The following is a 12,533-nucleotide window of genomic DNA, read 5'->3' as shown; positions in this document are numbered from 1 at the left end:
GTGAGTGGCTGCACGGGCAAAGGATGTCTGCGGGGGACCGTTAGAAGCCCCGGGTAAGTTCAACTCATTTTCCTCCGACCCCCCTACAGTATTCCTTTAAGGTTCCCTTTAAAAAGTAAGCCTTCCATGCTGCAGTGTATTTCAATAAGCGCAGCATTCCTCTGGGCAAAGGGGAGAATGTATTTAATACTACCACACTGCTCCACGTACATACACACCGTGTTTCCCTGAAAATAAAAGTGTTTTATGTACATTTTTGCTCTAAAAGATGTGCTAGGCCTTATTTTCAGGGATGTCCTATTTCTATGAACACCATGTACTGATCAGGCACCAGCCCTGTCCCTGCATAGCTGATAAACTGGCTGTGTGCTGGGATCACAGGACTGGGGCCCATTCAGCACTGCACCGTTGTGTCCCCGCTGGCCGGCTGCCTCTTCTTCCTGTGCACTGTGCTCTGCTGGAGCTTGTACTGTATTGGAGCCAATGGTCTTGTGGGCGGGACCACGGCTCTGTTATTGGGCCAATCGCTGCACTCGCTTAGTAGCAGTGAGTGAAGAGATTGGCCCAATGATGGAGTCACGGTCTCAATCGGCTCCAATAGAAACAGAAGTTGCCTGAAGCTGAACTAGGGACACAGGCATGGAGCTGGGGGACATCACAGGAAGCGGGGACAGCGGCAATGAGGATGGACACAGGGGGACAGCAGAAGACACCAGGAGGACATGGGGGACAGGGAAGACAGAGTAGAGGACAGGATACATTACGGTAATAACACAAGTCACCACTTTTTCTCTACAGTAACTGTCGCTAGGGCTTACTTTCGGGGTAGGGCTTATTTTTCGAGCGTGCGCACAAGTTCAGCTAGGGCTCATTTCCAGGGGATGTCTTATTTTCGGGGAAACACTGTATGTACATATATACATACATACATGGCGTAGTCTCAAATGGAGGGTGGGGTCGTATCTGAAGGGTAAAATACTATGATTGCCTAAAATTGTGTTTCAAAGGATCCCTATTGGGAAAAAATGTAAGATTTAAAATACACCTGTACACAAACATACTGTAAAAGATGTACATTTGTCCCAAAGTAAATGCACTGTACTTTTCCTATGTCCTTGTCACTTACAATGAAAGCTCTAACATGGTTTGGACAAGACCAACTCTTAATGGGGCATTCTCATGAATTTTGCTGTTTATTTACAAAAGCACCCCCGGACAGCAGTGGCACAGTCCAACCATGAGAATAGCAGGGAGGCCAGACAGCGTCTTTGTACAGGTTCTCTCCAGAGAATGCTTTTGTAAACAAGGAAATGCTGAGAATCTAGGAGAAGACAGCTTGTCACATTTTTACTGATTACAGTAAGTGACGGTAACATAGGAAACAAGTCATTTACAGTGCGATTTTTCTCTGGTACAAACCTCTTACATGTGCACACAATTTTACAGATTGGTTCGGACAGGATCTGCTGGAGCATTGCATACCTAAGGGTTCCCCGTTCTCAAAATCCCACTTGATGGTGGAGAGAACGTCATCCTCCTCCTCATTGTTGACATCCTCCACCTCCGAGCTCCAGTCCTTCATCTTCAGCAAGCTGTCTATCAGAGACTGCAGAAAAGGAACGACAAGGGATCAGGCTCAGAAATACGATATGAAACGTACAGCCAGGATAAAACCACAACACAAAGGCATTCTGGGAGATTAGCGAAATGTTAGAGGCAGATAAAAATGTGGGTTACAGAATGGTAAGGGTGACCATTCATTCCTTAATATTGCGGCCCAATCGACCTGATTCGATAAGAAAACCTTTGCCACAACTTGGCCGAATAATCGCTCGGTAGATTGGATCGATCGGAAATGGTGGAAAAATCTCAATGGCAAGTGCTTGGTGCGGTGAGCAGCAGTAATGGCGCTTTATATCATGGCGACCGACAGACCGTGGCCCCCAAATGTAAAATGGCCCCCGTGCCCAGTGTTTTCAAGTCTCACCTCTCTGCCAGCGCTACTCCTGACCTTCTCCGGTGTCCGTCGGCACCGCAAGCACCCGTTCCACGTGACTCAGCTGGCGTTGTGACGACACGCAGGTGCAGCAGCAGCTTTCCGATGGGGCTCAGGTGGAAATTAAGCCGATCAGGAAGCCGCTACTGCGTCAGATCGTGGTAGGTAAATATTTATCTTATAGGATGATGCCCATGAGAGGCATTTAACATGGTGGGATCTCAGGGGGAGGGAGAAAATTAGAAAAAAAATAGTCTATTGTAAAAAAAAAAAAAAAAAAAAAAAAAATTTGCAGCAGCAATTGGATCCCACAAACAGAATGCTCTGTTGGTGGGATCAGATTGCTTCTGCAATCTTTTTTTTTTTTTATACAAACAGATTGCAGAAGCAATCTGATTCCACCAACAGAGCATTCTGTTTGTGGGATCCAATTGCTGCTGCAAATTTTTTTTTTTTTTATTAACCACTTCACCTCCCTTGCTACGCTTATCTACTCCCCACAAAACTTTACTTGAAGCTCAGGGGAGTAGATAGGCGTACTTGTGGTAAACAGTGTGCTGTATGCCCAATAAGCTATCTGATTATGTATATAGGGTATCATTTTAACCGTGACAAGTGAGAGAATAGATTTTGTGGTGTTTGACAACTGAGGGCTAAGTCATGTGATTTTTTTTTACCGGAAAACTGAATGAAAAGCAATAAAACTGTTATTTTCATGTACTCTATACTCCTAAATAAATACTTTTAAAAAAAAACAAAAGTGACAGCATTGAAAAGAGAATACATAGTTACCCTAGGGACTTCGCTTTTAAAATATGTATGCCATGAGAGTGTATTACTGTTAATCATGAAGATAAGGGCTATTAATGACTGATAGAGTACAATGAGAAAACAAAAAACACAAACCAGAAACTAATATATTATCGCCATACATTGTACTAGGAACATTATTTAAATGTTGAGATAACCAGGACAAATTAGCAAATACAATGTGTGGGTTTTACCTATGGTAACATTGTTTATTTGAAAACTATAGTGCACGGAAATGGAGAAATAGTGTATTTTTTCTTTTTTCTCATTTTTCCCTTTAAAATGCACAGATAATAGCATAATTACTAAAAGCAAATATCACCCTCACAAAGCATAATTTGTGGCATAAAAAACAAGATATAGATCATTTACATCTGATGAGTAGCAATAAAGTTATTGGTGAATGAATGGGAGGAGCGCTGAAATGTGAAAATTGCTCTGGTTTTTAAGCAAAAAACCCTGTGGTGCTGAAGTGGTTAATTTAACCACTTCACCCCAAGGCATTGTTACCCTAACAGACAAGAGCGATTTTAACCTTTCAGTGCTCATCGCTTTCATTTGCTAATAGCTTAATCACTATTAATCACAATGACATGATCTATATCTTGCTTTTTTCACCACCAATTGGGCTTTTTGGGGTTGATATTTGTATTCAGTCATTATTTTATTTTACATTGTAAAAGTGAAAAACAAGGAAACAATTAAAAAACACTATTTCTCCAATTTCATCCCCCATAGTTTTAATATAAACACTGCTATTGTACATAAACCCACACATTGTATCTGCCTATTTGTCCTGGTTATCACAAGATTATAATTATGTCCCGAGTACAAAGTATGGTGACAATATAGCATTTGGAAATAAAGGTGTATTTTTACTTTTTTTTTTTTTTTTAAGTTTAAGAAAAGGAAGCGAGATACATTTGGGTGCCAAGTTGTATGGCTGTGCAATAATGAAAGCTGCACAGTGCTGCATAGTAAAAAAAAAATAAAATAAAATTGTATGGTCAGTAGGGGGGTGTAAGCCTGAGGTCCTCAAGAGGTTAAAGTGAACCTGAGGTAAGAAGGATATGGAGGCCGCCATATTGATTTCCTTTGAAACAATACCAGTTGCCTGGCAGTCCTGCTGGTCTCTTTGGCTGCAGTAGTGTCTGAATCACACACCTGAAACAAGCATGCAGCTAATCCAGTCTGACTTCAGTCAGAGCACCTGATCTGATGCATGCTTGTTCAGGGGCTGTGGCTAAAAGTATTAGAGGCAAAGCACCAATAGCTATGTAATCCTCACCTTGACTTGGCTCTGTTTGTTGTTCATGTCTTCCTGCATCACCTGCACTGATGAGTTCAGCATGCGGGAGTTCTCTGACAGCTCGCTCAGCCGCTCCTCCCATCCCTCCGCCTCCTTCACCAGCTGCAACAGTAACAAGACATTTACATATATGCTCCGCCCCTCCTCCCATCCCTCCGCCTCCTTCACCAGCTGCAACAGTAACAAGACATTTACATATATGCTCCGCCCCTCCTCCCATCCCTCTGCCTCCTTTACCAGCTGCAACAGTAACAATACATTTACATATATGCTCTGCCCCTCCCCATCCCTCCGCCTCCTTCACCAGCTGCAACAGTAGCAAGACATTTACATATATGCTCCGCCCCTCCTCCCATCCCTCCGCCTCCTTCACCAGCTGCAACAGTAGGAAGACATTTACATATATGCTCAGCCGCTCCTCCCATCCCTCCGCCTCCTTCACCAGCTGCAACAGTAACAAGACATTTACATATATGCTCCGCCCCTCCTCCCATCCCTCTGCCTCCTTCACCAGCTGCAACAAGACATTTACATATATGCTCAGCCGCTCCACCCATCCCTCCGCCTCCTTCACCAGCTGCAACAGTAACAAGACATTTACATATATGCTCCGCCCCTCCTCCAAGCCCTCCGCCTCCTTCACCAGCTGCAACAGTAACAAGACATTACATATATGCTCCGCCCCTCCCCATCCCTCCACCAGCTGCAACAGCAACAAGACATTTACATATATGCTCCGCCCCTCCTCCCATCCCTCTGCCTCCTTCACCAGCTTCAACAGTAACAAGACATTACATATATGCTCCGCCCCTCCCCATCCCTCCACCAGCTGCAACAGTAACAAGACATTTACATATATGCTCCGCCCCTCCCCATCCCTCCACCAGCTGCAACAGCAACAAGACATTTACATATATGCTCCGCCCCTCCTCCCATCCCTCTGCCTCCTTCACCAGCTTCAACAGTAACAAGACATTACATATATGCTCCGCCCCTCCCCATCCCTCCACCAGCTGCAACAGTAACAAGACATTTACATATATGCTCCGCCCCTCCTCCCATCCCTCTGCCTCCTTCACCAGCTGCAACAAGACATTTACATATATGCTCCGCCCCTCCTCCCATCCCTCCGCCTCCTTCACCAGCTACAACAGCAACAAGACATTTACATATATGCTCAGCCGCTCCTCCCAGCCCTCCGCCTCCTTCACCAGCTACAACAGTAACAAGACATTTACATATATGCTCCGCCCCTCCACATACCTCCGCCTCCTTCACCAGCTACAACAGTAACAAGACATTACATATATGCTCCGCCCCTCCCCATCCCTCCACCTCCTTCACCAGCTGCAACAGCAACAAGACATTTACATATATGCTCCACCCCTCCCATCCCTCCGCCTTCTTCACCAGCTGCAACAGTAACAAGACATTTACATAAATGCTCCGCCCCTCCTCCCATCCCTCTGCCTCCTTCACCAGCTGCAACAGTAGCAAGACATTTACATATATGCTCCGCCCCTCCTCCCATCCCTCCGCCTCCTTCACCAGCTGCAACAGTAACAAGACATTTACATATATGCTCCGCCCCTCCTCCCATCCCTCTGCCTCCTTCACCAGCTGCAACAGTAGCAAGACATTACATATATGCTCCGCCCCTCCCCATCCCTCCACCAGCTGCAACAGCAACAAGACATTTACATATATGCTCCGCCCCTCCTCCCATCCCTCTGCCTCCTTCACCAGCTTCAACAGTAACAAGACATTTACATATATGCTCAGCCGCTCCTCCCATCCCTCCGCCTCCTTCACCAGCTTCAACAGTAACAAGACATTTACATATATGCTCAGCCGCTCCTCCCATCCCTCCGCCTCCTTCACCAGCTACAACAGTAACAAGACATTTACATATATGCTCAGCCGCTCCCCATCCCTCCGCCTCCTTCACCAGCAGCAACAGTAACAAGACATTTACATATATGCTCCGCCCCTCCTCCCATCCCTCCGCCTCCTTCACCAGCATCAACAGTAACAAGACATTTACATATATGCTCCACCCCTCCTCCCATCCATCCGCCTCCTTCACCAGCTGCAACAGTAACAAGACATTTACATATATGCTCCACCCTCCTCCCATCCCTCTGCCTTCTTCACCAGCTACAACAGTAACAAGACATTTACATATATGCTCAGCCGCTCCTCCCATCCCTCCGCCTCCTTCACCAGCTGCAACAGTAACAAGACATTTACATATATGCTCCGCCCCTCCTCCCATCCCTCCGCCTCCTTCACCAGCTGCAACAGTAACAAGACATTTACATATATGCTCCGCCCCTCTTCCCAACCCTCCGCCTCCTTCACCAGCTGCAACAGTAACAAGACATTTACATATATGCTCCGCCCCTCCCCATCCCTCTGCCTCCTTCACCAGCTTCAACAGTAACAAGACATTTACATATATGCTCCGCCCCTCCCCATCCCTCCGCCTCCTTCACCAGCTGCAACAAGACATTTACATATATGCTCAGCCGCTCCTCCCATTCCTCCGCCTCCTTCACCAGCTGCAACAGTAGCAAGATATTTACATATATGCTCCGCCCCTCCTCCCATCCCTCTGCCTCCTTCACCAGCTGCAATAGTAGGAAGACATTTACATATATGCTCCGCCCCTCCTCCCATCCCTCTGCCTCCTTCACCAGCTGCAACAAGACATTTACATATATGCTCAGCCGCTCCTCTCATCCCTCCGCCTCCTTCACCAGCTGCAACAGTAACAAGACATTTACATATATGCTCCGCCCCTCCTCCCATCCCTCTGCCTCCTTCACCAGCTGCAATAGTAGGAAGACATTTACATATATGCCCCGCCCCTCCCATCCCTCCGCCTCCTTCACCAGCTGCAACAGTAACAAGACATTACATATATGCTCCGCCCCTTCTCCCAGCCCTCGGCCTCCTTCACCAGCAGCAACAGTAACAAGACATTTCCATATATGCTCCACCCCTCTTCCCAACCCTCCACCTCCAAACACTTTGCAAAGCATCCTGGGCCTGATAATGAGAAAGGCCAGCAGAGATTGCATTCGGGTTCCTGAAGATCTCCCCTCTACCTCCCCCCGGAGGACTTACCTGCTTGATGCTCTCCTGGAGGCGGTCTTGCTCCTCCTCTGCGTCCTGCACTGACGACTCCAGCCGTCCTTTGTTGATTTCAAACACTTTCTGTGTTGTGCGGATCTGCGCAGAGGAGAGAGGTCATGTGACAGCAAAGTAACGGCTCTGAAACCGGGGAATACAGCAGAAGACATGCAAATACAGCCCACACACACATTGCAATCACAGCTCATCTCTTCAATACCTGAATTCAGAAAAACCAAACCAGATGGAGGATTTTTTACTATCTGTAACTCATTTCCTAAACGGGACTGAAGGCAGGAGGACGAATGCACACCTGATCTGTATGCGCCACTTTGTATAGACATTCGGACGTAAAGGGTTTTTTATTTTATTTTTTTTAAGAAGAGCAGTAGTTACAATAAAACTCCAAGTAAAAAAAGTAAATTTGGCCCACGCACTTCACCATTTTTCCTGTCGATATCTGGCAGATTCAATAACTCTGATCGAATTTCCTAGAAATTGATGCCACAAACGATGCTCAATTGATCCTTTTTGGATCAAAATTGATCGAATGAGTCAATGGCACTGGACAGAAGATGATGCTGCTCGATCGGCGGCGGGTCGGGAGCTGCGTTCGTGACGACCGGCGTGCAAAGTGTTGGTAGCAGAGCTTACACTTACCTGTCCACCGGGCATGTCTTCTCTCCAGCCTTGCTGCTCCCCGTCTCTTGTGGCCCATGACAGACACAAGAGGCCGGTGGGGCATACGTTACGTGACCCTGTACACGCCGGCCTCTAGTGTCTATAGCTCTGTCTCAAGTGTTTATCACGGGACACAGGCGATAGAGAGAAGAGACAGCAAGGAGCGCCCCAGGTAGCGATGGAGAGAAGACATGCGCCGGCGGTCAGGCAAGTGTAAGCTCCATTGCCGAAACTCTGCAAAGCCTTAGGAGCGCGGGGGGGGGGTGGGGGGGGGGGGGGTGGGGGGGGGGGTTGGAAGGTGGTAGGGCCGGAGGGACATACATGGGGAAACCCGGGGGGCCCGGCTCCAGAGGCTTTCAATAAATTCATGCTGAAATCTACTACTGAAAATCTGTATACAGTGTGTTGAAAGATTCAGTCCTTCTCTGGACAGATTTTATCTGAGCCATCTATTGGTGTATGGCCACCTTCACCCATGCAGAAAGAACGGCTATAATGCCTTCTATAGGAAGGATTCCCATTCCAGGGCTACAAAAATCATCTGACTCCGACTCCTCAGTTTATGAAACCTCCAACTCCAGGTACCCATAACTGCTCCGACTCCACAGTCCTCTGCCATTCACCGAAGCCCCACCCCCTTTCACCAGGTCCCTGGTCTCCACATTCTGTGCTCCGCCTTTCAATCAGCTCTACAATCGTCATTCAAGAACATCAGAAAATATCCACTAATAAATGCGGTCACACACAATTACTGTCACCCGTAAGGATCAGGACTTGAGCCCTCGAGCGTTAGTTGGCTGTAGAGTACCGTTGCTATGGAGGGGGCGGAGGGAAAATAGTGCATCACACAGTGAAGTGGGAGGAGCCAGGAGAACAATAGTCTTAGCTGGCTCTTGGAAAAGGTAATCCAGCTCTCCGGATCGCTCACCAATGCATCGATCCCGACGCCCAACTATAACCAACAGCAAAATAACCTTTAAAGTGAACCTAAAGCCAAACAAAAAAAATGAGATGAACTCACCTGGGGCTTCCCTCAGCCCCCTGCAGCCGATCGCAGGAGGCTGCAATAGCAGCATAGGGGGCGATATACAGGCTGGGAACGCGAACAATCACTCGCGTTCCCATGCCTGTCGGCCAGTGACGGCCAAACCGGAAGTGTTCGCCGGCGGGTGCAGAGGCATCGGAGCGGAGTTGCGAGGGCACCGATCGACTGCAGGTGGCTGAGGGAAACCCCAGGTGAGTTCATCTCATTTTTTTTGTTTGGCTTTAGGTTCACTTTAAAGCGGATCCGAGATGAAAAACTAACTATAACAAGTAACTTGTCTATATATCTTATCTAAAGTTTAGATAGTTTACACAGCAAATCTAGCTACAAACAGCTTCAACAGAATATGATTGTTTCTTCCTGTGATACAATGAGGGCAGCCATGTTCTGTTTGTCACATTGTCACAGGCTGAGGGCTGGAGATGCTATCAGCTTCCCTGTGTGTAAATTCTGTCCCCTCTCCTCCTCCCTCCTCCCCTCTGCAATCAATGGCTAGTAACCTCCTCCTCCTCCTCCTGCCAAGACTGAGCTCCCATAACCCAAGGCACTGTGAAAAGCTGTGGACGAGGCTTGTTTAGTTTATAGGGAATTAGAGTATTAACCTCTTGACGACCAGCTAACGCCGATCAGTGTAAACTGGTCGTCTGCGGGTTACCATGGAGCGGCCTTTCCATGTCAGTTCACGGAGGGTGTCTCCGTGAACAGCCGGAGAGCCGCCGATCGCGGCTCGCCGGCAAAATGTAAACACGCGGGGAAGAAATCCCCGCTGTTTACATCATACGGCGCTGCTGGGCAGCAGCGCCGTAGGGCAGATCGGCGATCCCCGGCCTCTGATTGGCCGGGGATCGCCGGCATCTGATAGGCGGAAGCCTATCCTTCAATGCGCAGGACGGAACTCCGTCCTGCGCAGTACGGAGAGAGGGAGGTAAGGAGGCAGAGGGCGGAAATGGCTGCGGAGGGGGGCTTTGAGGAGCCCCCCCCCCGCAAAACGCAGATGGCCGGCGGCGATCAGACCCCCCCGGCAGGACATCTCCCTTAGTGGGGAAAAAAGGGGGGGTGGGGGGGGTGGGGGGGGGGGGGGGGGTTTGGGGGGAGTCTGATCGCCCTGGCATAATACTGATCTGTGCTGCAGGCTGGAGAGCACACGCAGCACAGATCAGGCAAATCACCCCTGGTCGGCAAGTGGTTAAAACAAAACAAAAAAAGTATTTGGCTTGAGGAATGCCCTATAAACTATATGAAAGTAACACATTTACGCAATGAGTAAAAGTTTATCTCGGATCCACTTTAAAGAAAAATATTTCTCTCTTACAGCCGATACAAATCCTGCAATAAATCTGCAGTGTTTCTACTTCCTGCTTTCATGGAAGCAGACATAGGGTTAACATCCTGTGTTTACAAATTAGCTGCTCTGTGGAGGCAGCCAATTGACACAGCTGAGAGATCAAATTACACTTGTGATTAGTGAAAGAAGAGAGGGAATCAGAAAGGCTAAATGCTCTGTACATATAGGAAACCTTTCTCTCAGTTTTCCCTCTGTCCTGTGCGAGAGTTCCAGTCCACATGAAACCCCTTGTCTAATGTCCCAATGTTTGGTACAGTATGGGAAGTTTTCATACAATGAATTGTCTCCCATTTGTAGGCAGACTCACCTCCTCTTTTAGAGATTTGTCTTTTTTAATATTCTCTTCCAGAGCTCGGATCTTCTCATTCAGCTCAGAAAGCTGAAAAATATAAAAAAAAAAAAATACTTCATCATCTGTCATAACAGACCCATCATACAAAGGAATAAACTAAACAGACAAACAGCCTCCAACTAAGAGTCCAGTCACATCAAATGAACCTCATCGCAGTCACAAGGTACCTGGGAATAGAGAAACATTACAAAATGATATCACTGGTCTCTAGTGAATGGATAGGCTGCATTCTCAGTGATGTCACTGGCCTCTAGTGAATGGATAGGCTGCATTCTCAGTGATGTCACTGGTCTCTAGTGAATGGATAGGCTGCATTCTCAGTGATGTCACTGGTCTCTAGTGAATGGATAGGCTGCATTCTCAGTGATGTCACTGGTCTCTAGTGAATGGATAGGCTGCATTCTCAGTGATGTCACTGGTCTCTAGTGATTGGATAGGCTGCATTCTCAGTGATGTCACTGGTCTCTAGTGAATGGATAGGCTGCATTCTCAGTGATGTCACTGGTCTCTAGTGACTGGATAGGCTGTATTATCAGTGATGTCACTGGTCTCTAGTGAATGGATAGGCTGCATTCTCAGTGATGTCACCAGTCTCTAGTGAATGGATAGGCTGCATTCTCAGTGATGTCACCAGTCTCTAGTGAATGGATAGGCTGCATTCTCAGTGATTCACTAGTTTCTAGTGAATGGATAGGCTGCATTCTCAGTGATGTCACTGGTCTCTAGTGACTGGATAGGCTGTATTATCAGTGATGTCACTGGTCTCTAGTGAATGGATAGGCTGCATTCTCAGTGATTCACTAGTTTCTAGTGAATGGATAGGCTGCATTCTCAGTGATGTCACTGGTCTCTAGTGAATAGACAGGCTGCATTCTCAGTGATGTCACTGGTCTGTAGTGAATGGATAGGCTGCATTCTCAGTGATGTCACTGGTCTCTAATGAATGGATAGGCTGCATTCTCATTGATGTCACTGGTCTGTAGTGAAGGGATAGGCTGCATCCTCAGTGATGTCGCTGGCCTCTAGTGAAGGGACACAAAGCATCTTACCGTACTGTCCATCTCTGCTCCGCGCTGTTTCTCCTCTTCCAGATCCTTCTCTAGTCTGGCGACGTTTTCCTCCAGCTCTTTGTTAGATGTTTGCAGACTCTCTTGTAACACCTTGCATTATCAAGACACAAAAGAAAATCTTTCATTAAAAAGCAAATTGCTGATACATGCCTAGAACAGAACGGTACAAGGAACCATCGCATAGGCGAGTATTTAAAGAGAATCTGTACTCTGAAATTCTTACAATAAAAAGCATACCATTCTATTCATTATGTGCTCCTGGTCCCCTCTGTGCTGTTTCTGCCATTCTCTGCTGCAAACCTGGCTTGTAATTGCCAGTTTTAGGCAGTGTTTACAAACAAACTAACCAGCTTCTAATAGGCTCAGCTAAGCAGAGTGTGTTAGTCACACAGAGCCTGCAGGGGGTGTGTACAGCTTCTAGCTAATCACAAGCAGCCCTGCACATTCCAGTCTGACTGCCTCAGCCTGACTGTGCCGACTATAGAGAGAAGATTAGATCATATAACAGAGATAACACAGCTACTGTGCAATTAGGAAAAGCTGCAGTAAGCCAGACCACATTAGAAAAGGCATAGGAACTTATAGCATAGAAGAAATAAAGATAAACAATTTGTTACAGAGTCTCTTTAAAGGGAACCTTAACTGACATCTTTAAAAAACACCTTTTGCATTCTATGTAGCAAGTACAGCAGACACTTACCGCACTGTCTGCGGTTTTTAATTGTGCCTCTGAGCCCTGTAGTGCGCCCCGATAGTTTCAGCCGACTGACCAGTCGCAGTCAGCTCGGCC

The 12,533-nt window shown here is 47.1% G+C and overlaps 1 protein-coding gene across 2 annotated transcripts in view; it reads right to left on the bottom strand.

Annotated features, from left to right (window-relative positions):
- Positions 1-12,533, bottom strand: part of MIA2 (MIA SH3 domain ER export factor 2) — a 92,998-nt gene that overhangs the window by 31,882 nt on the left and 48,583 nt on the right. For both annotated transcript variants that reach the window (XM_068254750.1, XM_068254751.1), the window contains exons 12-16: positions 11,723-11,833; positions 10,629-10,700; positions 7,245-7,349; positions 4,095-4,217; positions 1,483-1,606 (exon numbers count right to left, since the gene is read on the bottom strand). In XM_068254750.1, the coding sequence (XP_068110851.1) occupies positions 1,483-1,606; positions 4,095-4,217; positions 7,245-7,349; positions 10,629-10,700; positions 11,723-11,833 (535 nt within the window). The remainder of the gene's footprint in view (positions 1-1,482; positions 1,607-4,094; positions 4,218-7,244; positions 7,350-10,628; positions 10,701-11,722; positions 11,834-12,533) is intronic.

This window comes from Hyperolius riggenbachi, chromosome 9, assembly GCF_040937935.1.
Source record: "Hyperolius riggenbachi isolate aHypRig1 chromosome 9, aHypRig1.pri, whole genome shotgun sequence".
In the NCBI taxonomy this organism is placed as follows: domain Eukaryota; kingdom Metazoa; phylum Chordata; class Amphibia; order Anura; family Hyperoliidae; genus Hyperolius; species Hyperolius riggenbachi.
This window is presented reverse-complemented; position numbering and strand designations above follow the sequence as displayed.